General features: G+C 49.9%; 2 protein-coding genes across 2 annotated transcripts; one reads left to right on the plus strand and one right to left on the minus strand.

The window, feature by feature from the left end:
- Positions 1-4856: 4856 nt before the first annotated feature.
- GUCA1A (guanylate cyclase activator 1A (retina)) lies at positions 4857-8240 on the plus strand. The gene is made up of 4 exons (XM_010191888.1): positions 4857-5054; positions 6925-7074; positions 7614-7704; positions 8080-8240. Exons 1-4 carry the CDS (start codon positions 4857-4859, stop codon positions 8238-8240), a joined length of 600 nt encoding a protein of 199 aa, XP_010190190.1.
- Positions 8241-13426: 5186 nt separating this feature from the next.
- GUCA1B (guanylate cyclase activator 1B (retina)) lies at positions 13427-18185 on the minus strand. Its single transcript, XM_010191889.1, has 4 exons — positions 17982-18185; positions 15786-15935; positions 14332-14446; positions 13427-13727 (listed from the first exon to the last, which is right to left on the minus strand). The coding sequence occupies exons 1-4, from the start codon at positions 18183-18185 to the stop codon at positions 13600-13602; spliced, it is 597 nt and encodes a 198-aa protein (XP_010190191.1). The 3' UTR covers positions 13427-13599.
- Positions 18186-18716: the final 531 nt, after the last annotated feature.

An 18716-nucleotide genomic window follows, 5' to 3' on the forward strand; every position in this document is an offset into this window, starting at 1 on the left:
AGCCCTGCTCAGCCTGCGCACCCGGTGACGGTCCACACCCGGTGACAGCTCTTCGGTCACAATGGTGTTCCTGGAACCTGGCACTGCCCATCCCAGCAGCGCTGCCTTCAGCCCAGACGTCCCCACCAGGAAGATGACCTCGCAGGTAGGAGCCCCCAGCTCACGGTTTGGCAGGAGGGACCCCCGCTCACCGCGTCCTTTTCCTGTGGGCAGAGGGACAGAAAACCCCTGCCCCGAGGGTGGCCAGGGCAAACGGGTGTCAGCATGATGCATCGTCCCTGTCCTGCTGCACAAATCCCCCCGTCCGCACTGCTGTCAGCCAGCTTCGCCCCCGTGGCCACCAAGGGCTCAGGACATGTGGTGACCCTGGGATGGCTCTACAGGGGCAATCGAGCCGCAGGCGTGGCGTGGGGACTCCCCTCTGCGCAGCGAGGGGGTGGCAGTGGCACAGGGCCAGGACGGGCAACTCTGACAGCTGGGCAGGGACGTGGCAGCACCAATCTGAGGTGGACACCTAAACCTTCCCCTCTGTGCTTTCTTGGTCACTGAGGTCAGCCTTTTCCATGACCCCACCTGTGAGGATCTTTTTTGAGAGTCAACAGACATTTTGGGAGGGATTAGGGATCTCTAAACGTGTGGCCGGGTGCAATAGGATTACAAGGGGCTCTTAATCCAGGCACAGAGCTCTGCGGTGCCAGGAATAGCCCTGTGGACGTTGAGCTGGTGCTTCCCCGCGGGGGCGGTGATCACGTAAGCAGGTGCGTTCGCCCGGGCACTGGGGGGTTTCCTGCCAAGCTTTAAATGCTCCAGGGGATGAGCAGAAACCCCCAGGGCAGACAAACCCCATGGCAAGAGCACAGCCTAAAGCTCAGCACTCCCCGGCACGGCACAGCCCTCTGTCCCCATGCACATCTTGAAAGCATCTCCATGACTTAACAGTTGTGTTTTCAAATAGCTGCGGCCTCACCCCACTCCCCGCTGGCCGCTGTAATAGCGCGAATGCCTCCCTGCTGGGTGGGTGCCACTGCGCAGCGCAGTCCTGTACGTACTTGTCTCTTATCTTCCACAGCGAGAGAGGCCACGAGCACGTACTCGGATATGACAATTTCTAAACGAACCAGAGTGTGTTCAGTGCATAGATTCACAAACCACACTGAAATGACTGCTCTTCAGTCATTTCGGTACAGGTACAACGTGTGCTCTTCAGGAGTCAAAAAACCCATTATTTTACCCCCTCTGGAACAAATGACTGATGTTTTCTTGCAGCAGTGACTCGTCCTGAGCTCCAGCAGCGGAGCCTATTGAGCACCTGGCAGGAGCTGCACTGGGGAAATGGGGGACAAAAAGCAGTGATGAGCCTTTGGAGACCTGCTTGTTTCCCTCAAAGGCTTTAAGAGGATTTTGGAACAATTTGCAGGTGTCCCCCTCCTAATAGGTTTAGGAGCCGGTGTTCAGGAGCCTGTTCAGCTGCAGGGAACAGAAATAGAGCACCAAGTAAGCCAGGGCATCACGGAAACTGGGAAACCTCTTTAGAGGGTTAAAAATAAAGGCAGACAGCAAAGCGTTTATTTAGGACGCCCAGGAGTAAATCGGATAATTGCTGGGGGGAAGAGCCAGTTTCCATTAACGCAGAGGTGTCATCAATGAAAACAAGATAACTGAGTCATGGTTAAATAACAGCAGCAGAAACTCCTTCCAGTCAAGCGCAGCCTTAGAGCAGGCACAGGTGACAGGGCAGGGGCACACGTCCACACCCCCTGCAAAGGCTTCATGCCAATGCACAGGCAAAATGGGCTGTCTCTGCGTCCTTGGTTCCTTGTCTCACAAGAGGCAGCAACTCTGCTTTTTCCTCGCATTTCTGAGGGGATAAATCCACATAGAGATGTGGCAGGAGCAACCAGCACGGCAGGACAGGGCGCAGGGCAGTGGTGGGGACATGGAGAGGGACATGGAGCCGCTGAGCTGATGCCCCAGGCTGTGTTTGCAAAGGATGCTGTTATCTCTCTGTCATCACTGATAACGGCCCATCCTGTGGGTCAGGCTGGGTTGAACCATTTTCATGGCTGGTTTGCCATGGCTGTTGTTTGGTGAAGACTTTACAAGGAGTGTGTATTGCTGTTGTTTACAGCTGTTACAACTGAGACCTTCATATAGGGCTGGGGCTCCCCTGTACCAAATGCAGCAGGAAAATGTAGTATCCCCCAAAAGGGATGAAAGGCTGAGCCAGGTCCGACTGACAGCGGGAACATCAGAAATTGGGTAGCACTTTGTATTCACTCTGCACTTAAAAAATAACCAGCTGAAACGCAGGTCAAGAGAGAATCAAGTTTTGCTGCATGCATTCCCTCAATACACTTAATTTTATTTTCACTGTCACTTCCATACTTCCAGTACTCTGATTTTAAACTCACTTTCTCTTTAAGTAACACTACCTTAGTTTTTTAGCTAAAGAAATGTAAATACATTTTTAGCATTTGTAGTGCCTGCTGGCTGCCCTTGGTGAGCAGTGCTGGCTGGCACTCCCTAAGCTCTCCTGGATTGTTTAATTTGCTGCTTTTTGGTCACCCGGATACAACCATTGCATGGAGGCCTTAAGCACTGAAGAGGGATGGCAAAGTGCGGGGGCAGTTGCAATGCATTTGTCTGGTTTTTTGCTCCCCAGGTGCCTAAAACACCAGCAGCCCCTGGCAAAGACCACGAGAGACCAAGGGGGATGGAGGAGACCAAAGCGATGCCCAAGGTCTCTCACACGCCGCCTGTCTCGACAAGCCAGCAGGCTCCAGCCCATCACCAGCCCTTGGCCACTCACTTTGTCTCTTTTGTCGCCCATTTCGGGGGCCGCCAGCCCGACTCCTTCAACTTTATCTTCTACAAATCAAGCTGCTCCAACTCCTACTACCCCTTCTACACTGCGCAGAAGCCAACCTGCGGGTACCGCTACAGCCGCAGCACCGACCACACCAGGAAGGTGATTGATATCCCCAGTGTAAACACTGCAAAATGGAGACCCATCCGGGGAACAAAGCCGCCGCTGAGAGCAATAAAACCTGAGAAATGAGAGCAGCAACCAGTGTGGCCTCAGCTTCCTATCGAACGTCTGTGCTAGAGCAGCTGTGAGCACAGGAGAGAGGAGGGTGGTGAAGCCGCATTGCTGCTCCCCAGAAAAGCATGCGGGGTGGATTTTGCTCTAAATCCAGTCCAAGTTGTACCATCATTTACAGCCACCCAGGCTCGTCTGCATGAGCTGCAAGGCCTGGGAAGGCTTCGCCAGCTTCCTCGGCTAAGCCTGGATTGTGCTGCTTGGGAAGCACAGCTTCCTTCACCCGGTTTCCCCAGACACAGGCAAAGCTTTGTTCTGAGTTAGTGGAAAAGCAGTTTCCTTTGTGACACGCAGAACTGAGACAGAAACTGGAGCTGAAATTCGGCCGGGCCCTGCAGCGCTGCTCCAGACAGACCCATAAAACAGCTCTTCTTCTGCACTGCCCGTTCTGGAGAGTGGGATGTGCCGTTAGCAAACACTCCAACTTCCCCTTGGGCAGGGGGTCAGGGCCCAGGGCACCCACAGGGCTCCCTCTGCCTGCGGGTGTGTGCGGCAGGGACCTGACGAGTGCAGGATTAGCACATCCAATTAGCGTTTCTCGGTCTAATTCCTTTTTCATAACTGTTTTCCGCTTGTGTAATGCCACCTGCTTTAGCAGAGGTGTTCCTAATTTGCAGAAGGAGTGCCGAGCTCTGCAACACGTAAAAGTTGGGCTCTGCTTTAAAGTTGTCAGATATAAAAAGTGTTACAGGACAAGCTCTGTGGTCACTGGTTTTGTTACTAATGAAGGATCTGGTCCATGCTGCTTTCTGAGAATACACTTCTTTATCTCCCAGCCCTTCTCTGAATGCTGTGTGTTAGAGTAAAACCAGCACTGGTTTTGGTCATATTTACACTGATTCATCATAAATGATAATCCAAGCCTCACTGAACTCCACCGTTGTCAGCCGAGCTCTGGTAGCGCAGAGCCAGGACGCGTTCCTGGAACACGGGAGAAACCCTCGCCCCGCTGGACAGAGACAGCATCGGGACCCACAGGGTGGGGAGGGGGCTTCCCCGGGAGCAGATCATCACAGCATCTGCTCTCTGCACTTAAAGCACTTAAACCTTTACCCTTCAAAGCAATTATGTTTCTATATTTGTCTCAGCACCCTAAATTTACCCTCATATAGCATCTCTTGTAAGAGCTGAATTTGAACTTCCTCCTCCTCAAATTTCAGGCTCAAACCGATAGCCCTGTCTGAAAACCCTGCAGCCAGAGCAGGGCTGCAGGAGACCCAAGGGACAGAAACAGCCCAGAGACAGCCTAGGGGGCTTCTCTCTGATTTTGGTGCAAAAGTTACTGCTCATGTAACCTCCTACAAAATCATAAATGAAGTGGATTAGGAGATTACACCGTCACAGAGAAAATTCCACCCTCATAATCTCCTGCTGGGCTGTAATCTGCAAGACTTTCCCATTTTACCTCCTTTCTATTTTAGCCATGAACCCTTAATGCCCAGCAGGAGCCCAGCACCCCCCGGAGCCTCATTGGCTGGGGAGGGATTTGCTGGGTATATAACATCACCTTCTTGTCCCAAGAGGGTTTTGTTCTTTTGAGTTTTCCTGGGGAGCGGTGTCTTCTGCATTCATCACCACCAGCACTGAAGCGGGACAGCCCACGCACAAGGCGCTTTGTTTTTTTCCGGATACTGTGATCCCTTCAGCCCTGGGGACATTTGGACTTTGAAGACAAGAAGCAGAATTTAAAAGAAAGCCTTCAAATTTCAGAAAACGTCCATTTTTGGCTGCGAAGGGACCAGCTCTTGGTGTGGAGATGGGGAACATGGACGGGAAAGCCGTGGAGGAGCTGAGCACTACCGAGTGTCACCAGTGGTATAAGAAGTTCATGACAGAGTGTCCTTCTGGCCAGCTCACCCTCTACGAGTTCAAACAGTTTTTTGGCTTGAAAAACCTGAGTCCGTCAGCGAACAAATACGTTGAGCAAATGTTTGAGACGTTTGACTTTAATAAGGTAAATATTGTCCTTCCCACTCAGCCTGCGAGGGATCGGCGGTGCTCTGCTCCCTGCGTACGGTCCTGTGTGCCGCATTCGGGTTTATGCCATGTAGATGTGTATCTGAATATGTATGGTCTGGTTCTCTGTGACCTTATAAATCATGAAATCAGTTATTTAAGGTGAAAAATGTCAACAAAAACTCCTCACCTGCTGACTGTTCTGGGAGACAATAGACTTTGCTCAGAAGTGCTATTTCCCTATTAGTTTTAGCTGATGAAAATGGTGGGGTTATTTCTGCTCGTCTGTGAGCCCTTTGAAATGAAGTGCCCTTTAATTCTCAAATCTCGAGGGTTGTGACAGTGAGGAACAAGTGAGCGGGGTGAGAACAAGCGCTGCATTCATGCAGTGACAGCGCGTTCCCGAGCCGTGCGGTGTGCCGTGAGCGATGGTTTACAGAGCGGATCGGAGTTGGTTATCTATTGTTTTGAATGATAAATGGATTACAGTTTCATTGATTTTATTACACGCGCTTGGTCCCACGCGATACGGAGCTTGGGTATTTGCTCCCTGGGGAGAGGCCTTGCACCCCAGGCCCTGGTGGTGCCTGCAGCGGGGTAGTCCTGGAGCAGCTGCCCGAATTCGGGGATGCGTCTGCCCCGCTCTGGAGCAGCACAGAGAAACAGATGGATGCTGTATCACCAGGAGAAAACAACACCCTCCTTTACTTGCAAATGACTTGAAATTGCATCTCATGTGAGATGAGGAATATATTTTATGGCAACCTGAAAGGCTTAGTGGGCTTAATCCCTCTGAAAATAATACAATTTAGGCTCTAAATCCTTTAGGTGTTTTGTTTGTGCCTTGGCCTTTACCTTGCTTGTTGCCCCGTGTTTGAATGCATGCCTGAAAAGGGAATTGCTGCTCAGGAAATCCTGCTGGGAATGGGGCTCAGTGGCTATTTATACCTAATCTGGCTCTCGCAGCGGTGGGATAAAGCGGATGATCCCTTCTTGAACCATGGGGGCTTTGTTCATTGACAAAACCCTGGCTTATTCCCTCCCAAAGACTTGCCGTGGTTCATAGCACGTACCATTCCCCTTCAGAGCACTTTGTGTCTCAATGGGACAGGCCACCGAAATGCTCGGTGGGGGGCACTGTGTATTTTGGCAATCTTCCTAGGGGCTGGGAAGGCTGCGGGGCAGGGACTGGGAGCAGCTTTGCACTGGTACCATAGCCCTGGCTGGGGATGGAGATGTTGTCTGTGGGCCCGGCTGAACCCCTCCAGTGCCGCAGTGAGAGCTGGTGGTGGGCAAACACCTGGGAGGAAAGGCAAAGATAAAACTGTTTGTGCTTCTGACGTGACAAAGGTGAAGCAGAAATGTGAATGGCAGAGGGGCAGAGCAGCGCTGTCCCATCCCAGGGTGTCAGCAGCTGGGGTCGCTCCTCGGCTTGCTCCTCTCCTGTGGGTTTGCATGTGCGACCCCTCGCAGCAGGAACAAGCTGTAGGCGTGTGGATAACACAGATAACATTAGGTAATCCTCTGGGTTTCATCTACATAAGGCTCTTCCTCTTTGACCGCTAAATTACCACCGCTTTGCTTAAAGAGATCCCTTTAGCACAGCTTTCCAGGCTCCATTAGTCCCCAGGCCAGGCACACACCGAGTCTGGTTGTTATCAACGCATAACGGCTCTGCATGGATTAACATGCAGCCCTCACCTGTGCTGATTTAACTGGTGGGCAAGCAGTGGCCCTGCACCCAGGGCCGGCTCCTGTCTTGAGGTGGTGGCCGCACGTCCAGTGGGGACTTCCAAAAGTGACCAGGAAATCCCTCACTGCCTGGGTCTGCCTTTAGCCTCACCCAGCTCCCAACCCTCTGCTTTCAGGACGGCTACATTGACTTCATGGAGTACGTGGCAGCCCTGAGCCTCGTCCTGAAGGGGAAGGTGGATCAGAAGCTGCGGTGGTATTTCAAGCTCTATGATGTGGACGGGAACGGCTGCATTGACCGGGGAGAGTTGCTGAACATTATCAAGGTGAGTGGGCTCAGCCTTCTCCAGCTCTCACGGATTATGGCTGTTGAACACAGGGAGACATGAAAGGTGGTTACAGGGATATCCCAATGCGAAAGACAACTCCCTGGTAAATCAGTGGCACTGGCCAAACCTGCTGTCCTCTGCCAGCCCCCTCAGGCCGGTGTCCCCAGCCAGGCCCATCTGAGCACCCCACGCCCCCACAGCATCGTGCGCCCCAACACGCAGCCGCCCCTTCCTCCCCATCGCTGATTTAACCACGTCCACTGATACCGGGGCTGAGATAAGCGCTTGAATTTAATCTAAGGATTTTCAGAGGTGAACGGCTCCTGGCTTATCCCAGCATGCCCGCTTAATCTTCTAATGCATTGATTGCCTTTTTAAGTTATTTTAATCTCCATTTTTTTAGAAAGGACTTATTCCTTTCAGAACCAAACTGCCTGCGAGAAAGTTTGGCCTCTCAGGCCTGTCCCTCAGCCCCTCGGACACGCAGCCCTACCCCACACTCAGTAACCCTCCTCTATGTCCTTCTGTCCCTCCAGGCGATCCGAGCTATCAACCGGTGCAATGAAACGATGACAGCAGAGGAATTCACGAACATGGTGTTTGACAAAATTGATATAAACGGAGATGGTGAGGAACATTCTTATGCAATGCCAAACACTGCTCCCACTGCCAGAGCAATTCCAGATGTTGGGTGTCCCAGAACATCAGGGCTTGGGGAGAGCTGGCAGAGAGCAGAGAGCTGTTGAAGGTTTAGCCCTGGTCCTCTCTGTGGTCTGCAGCCGGCCCAAGGGGACACCAAACTGTCACTTGTCATCCCAGCAGTGTGGGGATCTGCAGGGGTTCAGCTGTGATGGGTTTGGGGGGTAAAACAGCAGAGCTGAGACCTAAGGAAGGACCCTGGTTTTAGTCCATGCATCTCCTGGGGGCTGCTCCGAGGCAGTGGGTGCAGGGAGGAGGAAAGCAGCAGGATTTAACAGCCCTTTTCCAAACGTGCTCCCGCAGGCGAGCTCTCCCTGGAAGAGTTCATGGAGGGTGTGCAGAAGGACGAGGCGCTGCTCGACGTCCTCACCCGCAGCCTGGACCTGACGCACATCGTCAAGTTGATCCAGAATGACGGGAAGAACCCGCACGACACGGAGGAGGAGGAAGAGGCTGCTGAGTAGACTCCGGGATGCCTCCTCCTCATCGCCACTTTTTCCCCTTTGCATTATTAAAACCAAACGCGTCGTGGTTGCGGGAGCTGGTGAGCTGTCCCAGCACCAGTGTGACCAGCAATAGACCAACCCGCTAGCACAGATCTGCTCCCCTGGCAGATGAACTGGGGGAGCCTGGGGCTCATGGGCACTGCCCTGGCCCTGCCGCAGCAGTGAGAGGAACGGCTGCTGTGAGGAGGGGATGCCGTGATGGCAGCTCCTTGTGCTGGAAGCCACCCCTGGGGTGGCCAACGGGGCCATGGGGCCCTTCACTGCGTGGGTGCCTATGGATGTTGCTGCTGAGCAGATGGGGAGAGCCTCGCCCCACACTATGCAGTTTGGTAACGCACCAAGAGAGCCTCAAAATCCCCCCCGAGGCCATGGCCAGCACAGATGTCTGCAGCCACTGCGGGAGATGGACCCCAGCGCTGCCCAGCACTTGGCCCTGGTGACAGGGGTCCCCCAAGGACACATGTGCACACCTCGAAAGCAGACCTGAACCTTCTCTTTTCTCATGTATTTCCATAGCACAAAATCAGCAGTTTTGGTCACTTGTTCTTTGATTTGTTTTTATTCTGTTAGCAACCATTAGTGACAGTATAAGATAGAGACATCAAAGGTAGAAAAAGGAGAGTGGTGGAGCAGTGAGTGCAGTGGCTTTTCTTTGTCTAAAAGCATTAAAAACAGAATGGTGCCTTTTTTTAACAACTATCTGAACTTTAAGGGCATGTTTCTCCTTGAAACCTCTGGAAGGGCCGCAATGGCAGTAAAAGGGAAAAGTTTTGAGTGTCTGTATGAATATTCCTGCCTGTCTTATCACCTGTACAACAAACTTAAACTCTCCTACACGCCGTGGCACCCTCGAGCATCTTTAACCCTGAGGGCAGTGAATGGTCTGCCCGCAGTTCGCAGTTCGGAGGGGTGCAATGCCAGAGCCGGGCTGGACACAGCACTTGCTCCACAAGTACCCGTACGTACCTGGGTGTTCCTGGGCAGGCGATGGGCATCGTCCCCCCTGGGATAAAACCCAGTCACCCCCTGTGACAGCACCCAGGACACATCTGCGGGTGCTGATCCCAGCGCCCAGCACAGGCACAAGGGAGGCTGTGCCCCCCATGCCCCCGGGCTGCTCCAGGACAGGTTTCCTCACCTGCTGGGAGCGTGTTTCAGCTGTGGTGAGGCAGCACCGGGCACTGGGAAGGGTTTCTTGCCCAGCTGAAAGACTTGTTATTGAGCACTGGATGCTTGCAATCCATAAACAACTTTCTGACCATTTTTCCTATGCGTCTTTTTCATTTGACAGCGTTTTACCTGGAAGCTTTTGTACTTCCGATCTTATAGTGAACTAATAAAGATATTTTACAGGATTATTTCAGCTTGTGCTTTTTCTCTCTTGCAACCATTCACTCTGCAGCAGGACAGATTAACTCTTTACCTATCGACATTTGTATGTAGGCACATCCAGTCCTCCCACGCTCCCTCCAGCCTCTCTGTGTGCCCAAGGGGCTGTGAGCAGCCCTGAGCAGCCCCATTTCTGGATACAAAGTCAAGCTAAAAGGGCGCACAGCTGCCGCCTGGCTGAAGGCACCTGGCAAACCTCAGCGCCTCTCTCCAAAGGATGTTTTTTCAGCCTCTAAGAAAGCAAATCAAAAAGAATTAAAAACTAATATTGTGATGCTCGTTGCCCCAACTCGTGCATAATTAATTAATTCAATAGAGTTGTGGCTGTTCAGGATGCATTGCTCACCCTGGGACAATCTCACTGGTGAACAGAGCCAGCACAGCCTCTCCAGTGAGTGTGGGAGAGGGAATTTTGGGAGCCATCCTCATCCTGTCCCATCCCATCTGTGCTCTCTGCCTGCGTAATGGGACAGACACTGCAGATCCTGTGGGGGAGCAGCTTGAGCCCTCTGGGAAGGTGCTGGGAACAGAGCTGCTGGGGGCTGGGATTTGCTAAATCAAAGAGAAGTAGATGATGAGGCCAGGTACGGAGGATGGCAGAGTGCAAAAATATCCCCTTTTGCATCCCCGTGCATTTGGGTGTGAGCCCTGAAAGGTAAAGAAATGAAACCAAACAGGTTCTCAGCCAGGTGATTTGCAGGTCCCTTATCCCCAGGGGACGCGGCTGCCTGAAGCACAGCTCCGCTGTTCCCATGTCACACCTCAGATCCCAGAACCGCATTAGTTACCTTAAATATGAGATCTTTGAGGGTAGCACATTTGAGGGCAATTCTAAACCTCCGAGGTGCACTTTCCTTTGGAAAGGAGGAGGAAAGAAAGCAATGAATACTCTTCCATGCAGTCAGAGCCCAGCATGGGTGCTGTGAGAAAACCACCAGGTACGGTGGGACCACAAAGTCCCTCCAGAGATCAGCGCGGGGCTGTGTAAGTCCTCTGTATTTCAGTGGGATGCTCCCAAGGGGAAGATGCACATGGGTGCTTTGGGGATGGCCTGGACACAAACCTGTCCCCTGGGCAGCCACCAAACCCAGGTACCTGGGGGAAACCTCTCCTCTCAGAGCATCAGGGGTACAGACAAACCAACAGCATGGCTCAGCATACAGTTGATGCAATTATCCTCTTTCCTTCTTCCTCGTTATTTCTGCTGCTCAGCGCTTTCCCTGGGAATGCGCCCTCCAACGTATTTTGGGATGCGAAGCCTCCTTGGGTCCCATTCCCTCTCCCCATCAGCCACCTCCAGCAGCAGCCTCACCTCCAGCTTTCTAACCCGATTATTTCACCTTCAATCCTACCCAGCTTCGGAGGCATCAAACACTGGAGCAGATGGTAAGAGCTCAAGAAAGTCACATAGCATTTGCCTTTTCCATGCCATCCTGTTTCCCCATTTAGAATAAAAAGAAATCCGATCAGTCAAATCCAATTGTAGCTGGGCTGTAAGTCTGGAAAATGGATTATGCAAAATATCTGACATCAACTGCTTGATGTGAATGGTGAATGGAGTTTGGGAGGAGATCAAAGTGTTTATACCTCTGGATTTAAAAATAGCTCTAAGACTAAAGCACCTTGCTATTTCTTGACAAAAGATTACACAATCGATAAGGAGAACACTTTTCCACTGGGTTATGCCAGCACTAACACAAGCATCATCTGCCCAGACCAAGGAGGTGGAGGGGTCCCACGTCCCGCTGAGTGCAACACTTTGAGCCCTAATTTCTTTAAGGTTTCTCTTTTGGTCCTGGCAGGGTCCAAACAGCATCCCCAGCTCTGCCTTACATTCGTCTTGTCCAGGTTAGCTGCTACACTCAACACCTCCCTTAAATTTGTTATGTCTGCCTTAAAGACCACAACTTTGTCAGACACTCAGGTGTTCATGCAGATCTTCGCCTTCATTCCAAGAGAAAAATAAATACCACAGGACAGATGAGATTTTAGTAAATCGTTCTTTATTAAAGTCATCGTTACAAAACCTCTACCAACAGCAGGAGTGCTCGGTGTTAGGATGCCCTCTACCACCCCGGCAGAGGACTGCGGGCACGGGGACACCAAAACAGCTCCCTGGGTGCCTGACCTGACCAGAACAGGAAAATGTCAAGCATTTGAGTAAACCTGGATATGCAACTATAGTAACTAAAAACTCACTTCAGAATTGTGCAAGCAGCAGAGCGTGTTACATTGGTCAAGACGCTGAAATTTAAGGAATTGGAGATTTGTATCCTCCCATGAAAACATATGCTCACAAGTTGGAAAACTGAATCTTTTCTTCCAGACTCTCAAGTCAGAAGTAAGATTTTTCTTTCAGACCTTTGGCTGATAAACTTGACTTGAACCAGCTTTAAGCAGCTGCCTCAGAGCAGCATGAGCTGGAAGTCTGATAAGTGTCTGATAACGAGCACGCCACAAGCTAGCGTGCATTTACAGAGAACTCTCCAAAAGGCTGTTTGGAAGTGGAAATGTATGTGCGCCTGAACTCTAGCACTGATCCTGTCTGAATACTTCATGTTCCTGAATTTTAATGTTTAAATTGACCAGAGCACAAACCAGCAAACTAATCAACTAATGGAAGATACCACAGTCACAATTAAAGGCCACAAAAAAGGGATTGTAAATCTTTTCGTGGGTATTACACGGTCCACTGATCCCACAGGAAAAATAAAATATAACAAGTTCATGTTATTTTTCTGGGGAAATTTTTCTTGCAAACAAACTAATAAATTTAATAAAGGTGAACCAAAATATTGGTTCAACCCAAATTCTCTTTCCACATACATGTATGTACGTAGGAATATGGGTTACAACAGCAGAGCTCAGTCTACAGCCTGTGCAAATTTTACGTCTATAGTCTGTGGCTAAATTAAGTCCAGTGTAAAACCACTGTACTTCAGTCATTCCCTCGGACTTTGTCACTTGTTCCTCTCTGTGGTGCTGCCGATAAAGCAGCGTTAATCCCCTCATTGCAGAGGCACTGCCCAGCAAAGCCCTGCTCCTCCCTTACCCCTTCCTTGCACAAAACTTCGCCTGGTGCAGGGAAAGCCCTGGAGCTCCCCGAGCTCCTTCAGCCTTTGTGGGGCAGGGGAAGCTGCTCTGGGGTGAGCATTCAGGGGGCTCAAGAGGCACAGAGACGCATCCATGCCAATCTGTCCTCTAAATGCGGGCTGTTGGGAACAGGGACAATTTCTACTACTGCTCAGTGCTTGGAAACTGCATTTTTCCAGCCCCACAGCACCCAGGTCCCTGAACACATACAGGGAGATGTGAGGGGTTTCTGCTCCCCCTGCCCAGCCCACACGTTGCATTTTCCTCAGCTCTGTGAGCCGTCTTGGCTACCACTTACAATCCAATTTCCATTTTCTATAGCCATATGTTGGTGTTGAATAATTTCACATTGGCAGTAGTACAGTCTGCTGAATGCACACGCAGACATCTTGGATGTGCAAATGCTGCCAGAGCACCTCTTTTGCCGTCACTTTTGGTTGTGTTCGTACCTCTGCAGACACCAATGTCGCAAACACTGCCCTGCACTGGGGACAGCACCGCTGAGTCGGGATCCCTTCTGTCATCAGCACAAAACCCTGCCCAGGATCCACTGCAGGAAGCCACAAAAAGTTTGTTCCTTGGGGTGTAACCAAAAACCAGAGCTGGCAAACATGGTATTGTGTACACAGAAAGACTTATTCATGGGCCAAAAATAGTCTCTGGGTACCAGCAGTGTGCAGCACATGGGTTTTAGATTGAGATACGGCTTCTTAAACCACTGAAGTTTTCATCTGGATGCTGAGATTGTATTAAGAGGAAAACCACTACCACCCCGGAGTAAGAGCCTCAGTTGCAGTCAGCGTCACATCTTCAGCTGTATCAAATCTGAATTTTCTCAAAACAAAGCGCTCTTTCTCCTCTGCTCTGAGATCCATCCCCCGGGGTTTACATCCATTTGCAACATCTTCATCACCCACTTGTCTTTCCTGGCCCCATCAATGAACTCATCAAGAGACAACTGCCCTGTGTGGAGATGAGGAGGACAAGATGAGAAGGCAAAATATGACGGGTAAGAAGAGGAAGGCAGGAAGTAAATACCATCTATGCTTCAGAAATGCCAATTCATCTTTGCCAATAAGACAAAAGCTGTACTTCATTTTCCCATGTAGTTCAGGCCAGCAAGCTGACAGACAAACCCCACGCTGTAACCAGTGTGTTGACACCTTCCTCATCCCACCAGCTACCATGAAATGCTGCCTCAGCTCACAGGTAGGGTTGCAGGTCTGAGGCCGCCAGCTCCAGTTTGACTGAAGCCGCTGCCTTTACTCATGGCATTTGTGCTGGGACTGCGACCTGCACCGGTGCTTTCAGAGCACCAGACCTGTGTGGTGTCAAATCCAGACACAACAGTGACCACTCTGTATTTTGCATTAATAACAATGAAGATTATTTCCTCCCACTGCATCAAGTTATTCTTGATTCTAACAACCAGACCAGAACCAAACCCAACGTGGCTGAGTAACGTAATAGTCCTCAGTGATTTCTTGATAGATGTAATGAAAGCTTGCCTGCCCAGCACTGATAACTTCATTACATGTGAATGCAATCGGAGCCATCGATCACTCACCATCCCCATTCTCATCCACCAGCTGAAATATCCTGTCAACAACCTCCTCTGGCGTCAGCATCGGGGTCCTCTCCTCCACCTCCGACCGACACACTCTCTTCAGCTTGTAGATAGACTGGAAAGAAGTTCACAGGTTAGGAGGAGGACTGGAAGATGAAAAGCAGTGAACTCCATTATCTTCCCAACAGCGCAAAGGTCTCTTACAAAGGCTGTGGTTTTGACCTTTCTAGAACTATCAGCCACTCAACAGCCTCAGACCTTTGCTGAAACCTCGACCTTATGCTCACAGACACTGCGATTTCTTCATCTGCTCTTTGAAGCTGCTGCCCTCCTATTTTTCTCACACACAGTGGCCAGACCTCAGGGTTCCTTTGCCAAGAACAAGGCAAGAGTTTCACAGATGGGAAAATAATCTGACTTTTTAATATGAGGCTTTTTCCCTAACATCTGAGGCCAGGCACCTCTGGACTTACCCAGCCCTCTCCTAGGCTGCAAGATCAAACCTGTATTAGCACATATCTTGACCTATGGTTTCTGTTCCGCTTTGTCACTGGAAGGGGCAGATTTTCTCTGTTCCTCCCATGACACCTCCCTGTCCATTATGAACTGCACTCCTTGGGCTGAAGGATTTTGTCTAAAGTCCTCCCAGAGAGGGGATTAGCAATGGCCTTGCACAGCTCTGGCCAATTCCTGGCTGACCTCGAAACTATATTGAGCCTGTCCCGGAGCTCCCACACCTGCTGCTGGTGCAGCAGGTAACAGCCCGTCACCCCGGCCAGCCAAAATGACCTCCTTTCCACAGGCTCCATTTCTGATGCTTTCTTGACACTGCATTTCCCCCAAGATCCTAAAATATTAGATAACCATTGAGCTTCACAAGTGCAAAGGTAACACACTCATGGTGCAGGAGGAACTCCAGCACGATCACCAAGTTATTCACCTAAATTAAGGACCCAGGCACCCATGTCTGACTGCTGAGCCCCATGCTTTCTCTCACACCTTCCCACTCATTAAAGCTAAGTGCAGAAACCCAGAAAGGAATAATTACCAAAGGGATTTCTGCGCTAATTTGTGCCTCTCTGTGTATTCCCACCAGCTACTTGGGCAGGAAAGGAGCATGGTGTGAAGCCCTCTTCCACTGGCCAGTGCAATGGATCTTGGTGTAAAAAGGTTGAGGAAAGGCAGAGCAGACACAGGGACCCCACAGCAGCACCCAGGCGCTGCATTTCTGGACAGCAGCAGGGCCCAGGCTGCCTGCAGTGGGGTTAACCCATCCCTCAGCCACCCCACCAGTGTCCAAACCAGTACATGACCCTTTCACCAGGGTCAGGCATCTTCACATCAGCACTGCTCACAGTGGCCTCGAAACCTGATTATCACAAACCCCATACACCTCATCACATTGCCAAAGAACTGCGATTGCTGAAATGGGTGATGAGGCAATGCTTACTTACCTCAACAATTTCCAGCAGCTCAGGTTTATCTATGCAGCCATTCCCATCCTTGTCATACACTTTGAATGTCCACCTCAGCTTGTGCTCCAGTTTTCCTCGTAAAACAAGATTCAAGGCAGCTACATATTCCAGAAAGTCTATGGTATTATCCTATAGGAACAGAAAAGCAGCAGCTGAATGACTTTTAACCAGGTATAGTTGATGGAGAACTGCTTACATAGTCTGGATAAAACTGCCAAAAAGATAATCCACAGGACAGCTATTTATTTGCCACGTTACAGAAGATTTGTGCCAGTTCAAGACCATCAGTAAGCACAGCCATAGCCTCCTGCACCAAGGATGAGTCCATGAGGAGAGTGACAGTGGAGAGCAAAGCCATTCTCCTGCAGTGCTATAAGGAGGGGGACACAAATGAGCAATCTAAATACCCCAAGACAACAGATTACAGATGAGGATCAGTGCAGGAGTCATTGGCTTTTGGGAAGGAACTGCCACTCTCAGTGACCTCAGCTGAGACCAACACCCAACCACTGCACCTTCCGTCCATCCTTCCCTCCTGTTTGATCTTAATTCACCTGAGGAAGACTATGGCCATAAAAAAGTCACCTTCAGGAGGAAGCAGCAAGAACCCTCACAGGAAAGGGGTTACACCAGGTGTTCACCCTCCTAAAAACTTCAGAGGCAGCAAAGCGATGCGGAGCTCCCTCAGAAACCTCACACAGATCAAAACCATCCCAGGACTGAGCTGGGGCCACACCACGTCACCTCAGAGAAACCAGGACCCCACGTCACCTCACAGAAACCGGGGCCCCACATCACCTCAGAGCCCTCCTGACCCTGGGATCAAACCCCTGGAAGATCCGGGCTGAGCATCTCCTCCCTGCACCGAGATGCTCTGTGGTACCCATGAGCAAAAACCACTACTGCTGCCCTTTGCAGGGCAGTAAGCATAAAAAGACTGAGGATCTGGTTTTGTTTCCTCACTGTGTTACTAATAATCCTTTCGTTTGTTAGGTCCTGCTCAACTGATTACATACCCTGGGCATATTTAAGCAAACACATGACCCTAGGTCTAATTTAGCATTCTTAATACATGCAAGTACCAGCATCCCTTGGAAACAGATTTTCAGTCTTATAAAACTCCTATAAACCAGGAAAGGAGCTTCACCTTTCATGCACACAGTTTGCTCTGCAGCCCTTTCTGCACAGTTTTCATAACAGGATTTGGTCCTGGACCTTCAGTTTTTTGCAGAAACCTGGGTTTTGCCAACTTCAAATTTAAGTAAGTCTGATCTGCCACATCTTGGCTTTATCCTTTCTCACAAACTGACTTTTGTCACCACCTCAGTGTGATTTTGTCACTGGTTTCAAAGGAAACTTAAGGCAATTGGTATACCAGAGATGACTACTTGCCTCTCCTTTTCCTGTGTGGATACACAGCAACAACCAACCCCGTACTTTGAGTACGATGAAGAGCTTCAGAAAAAAAACCTGAACAGTTTGGCAAGCATTGCTTACCCATTTAAAGATGAGAAAGGCAACTGTATTGCATTTCTTTTTACTACCTGAAATACCACAGGCTGGTATTACGCTGTCTTTTGCACCAATACATGGCTATGCATGAGCTGCTCCTGAACCAGAAAGCCTGCTTTTCCCAGGTGTCTGTTGGCAAATACAACAAAGGAAATCAAACCCAGAATGTCTGAATTTTCAGCATTCCTCCACTTTCCAGCAGCTAAAATCAATATTTTGTTACATGCCACCTGTTCACTCTGTATATATACACTTCCTCTGGTGTATACCAAGTCTGAGTAGGACTTTCCCACATTATCATTCCCCCTCTAGCATAACATAAATATTTTTTTCCATGTAGCAACCTTGGGTATTTAAGGATCTTTCAACAATGCTGTCTGAAAACATGACTGCCTAAATTTCACCCTTTTAATCCATCCTTAGTCCCTTAAGGGAACATTCTGTCCTTAATTTGTGTGCAGATTTACAAGAGGATAAATCCTCACCAGCCCATAGAGAGGTGCAGCGTGTGTCTGTCTCCTGCCCTTGCAGGTCCATTGCCCTTGCCTTCATCTCATGAAGCAGAGCAAAAAGCATAGGAGTTACACCAAAACACCTCCAAATCGCAGAAGGGAGTGGTGCAAATTATTAAACAAATAATTGTAAAAACCCCTCACCACTTACCCCATTCTTATCAAAAGCTCTGAACATGCTTTCAATGTACTCCGCTGCTTCGACGTTGTCCTGGACCCCGAAGAACCGCTTGAATTCATGCATGAAGAGGGTCCCGCTGGGACACTCGACCACAAATTTCTTGTACCATTCCTGCAATTCAGCAACATCGATCTCTGTTTGCTCCCCTTCAGTGTTGGTGAACTGCTGTCCCATTTTGCTCCGTAAAGCAAGATGAAGAAATAAGAAGGAACAAAAGGAAACCCCTGCCAAAGTCCTTTGCTTGTATTGTCCTTTTAACACCTCTGTGGCTTTTTTCTTCGTTCTTCTTCTTCTCGTTGTCTTGTGCCTTTATTTGATGTTAATGTTGTCTCTTGCTATTTCACCTTTTTCTATGTTTTCCTTTCTTTTTCCCCTTTCTCTCCTACAGTTGCCTCCGCCAGAGCTTTGTGTCCTTCCTTGGTGATGGTGGAGCTGCTCCTCTGCATTAGGGCAGCATAACGTGCGGTATCAGGCATGTATAAAAATAACTAAGATCATTAGGAGATTCCCACCTACCAACCACAGAGACCTTCAGATGTTCTGAGCTCTGCCCTATTTAGAAACAGGCTGCATTAATTCCTTCATGTCGAAGAATTTGGGAGCTGAGGATCCCTTCACGCGTGAAGTAAAGCAACACTTGTTTTACTGTAGCTTTTTCTAGGGAAAAATAAGGGATTTTAGATGAACTTTCCCAATGTTAGTTTT

Source organism: Mesitornis unicolor, unplaced genomic scaffold (assembly GCF_000695765.1).
Source record: "Mesitornis unicolor isolate BGI_N332 unplaced genomic scaffold, ASM69576v1 scaffold18419, whole genome shotgun sequence".
Classification (NCBI taxonomy): Eukaryota; Metazoa; Chordata; class Aves; order Mesitornithiformes; family Mesitornithidae; genus Mesitornis; species Mesitornis unicolor.

Bases quoted from the DNA above. Each gene is read 5' to 3' on its own strand.
- GUCA1A (XM_010191888.1), top strand. From the start codon at position 4,857: ATGGGGAACATGGACGGGAAAGCCGTGGAGGAGCTGAGCACTACCGAG. The intron at 5,055-6,924 runs GTAAATATTGTC...CTCTGCTTTCAG, and splicing joins AGACGTTTGACTTTAATAAG to GACGGCTACATTGACTTCAT. The intron at 7,075-7,613 runs GTGAGTGGGCTC...CTGTCCCTCCAG, and splicing joins AGTTGCTGAACATTATCAAG to GCGATCCGAGCTATCAACCG.
- GUCA1B (XM_010191889.1), bottom strand. From the start codon at position 18,185: ATGGGACAGCAGTTCACCAACACTGAAGGGGAGCAAACAGAGATCGAT. The intron at 14,447-15,785 runs GTAAGTAAGCAT...ACTTCTTTCCAG, and splicing joins AGCTGCTGGAAATTGTTGAG to TCTATCTACAAGCTGAAGAG. The intron at 13,728-14,331 runs GTGAGTGATCGA...ATCTCCACACAG, and splicing joins GGTGGATGAGAATGGGGATG to GGCAGTTGTCTCTTGATGAG.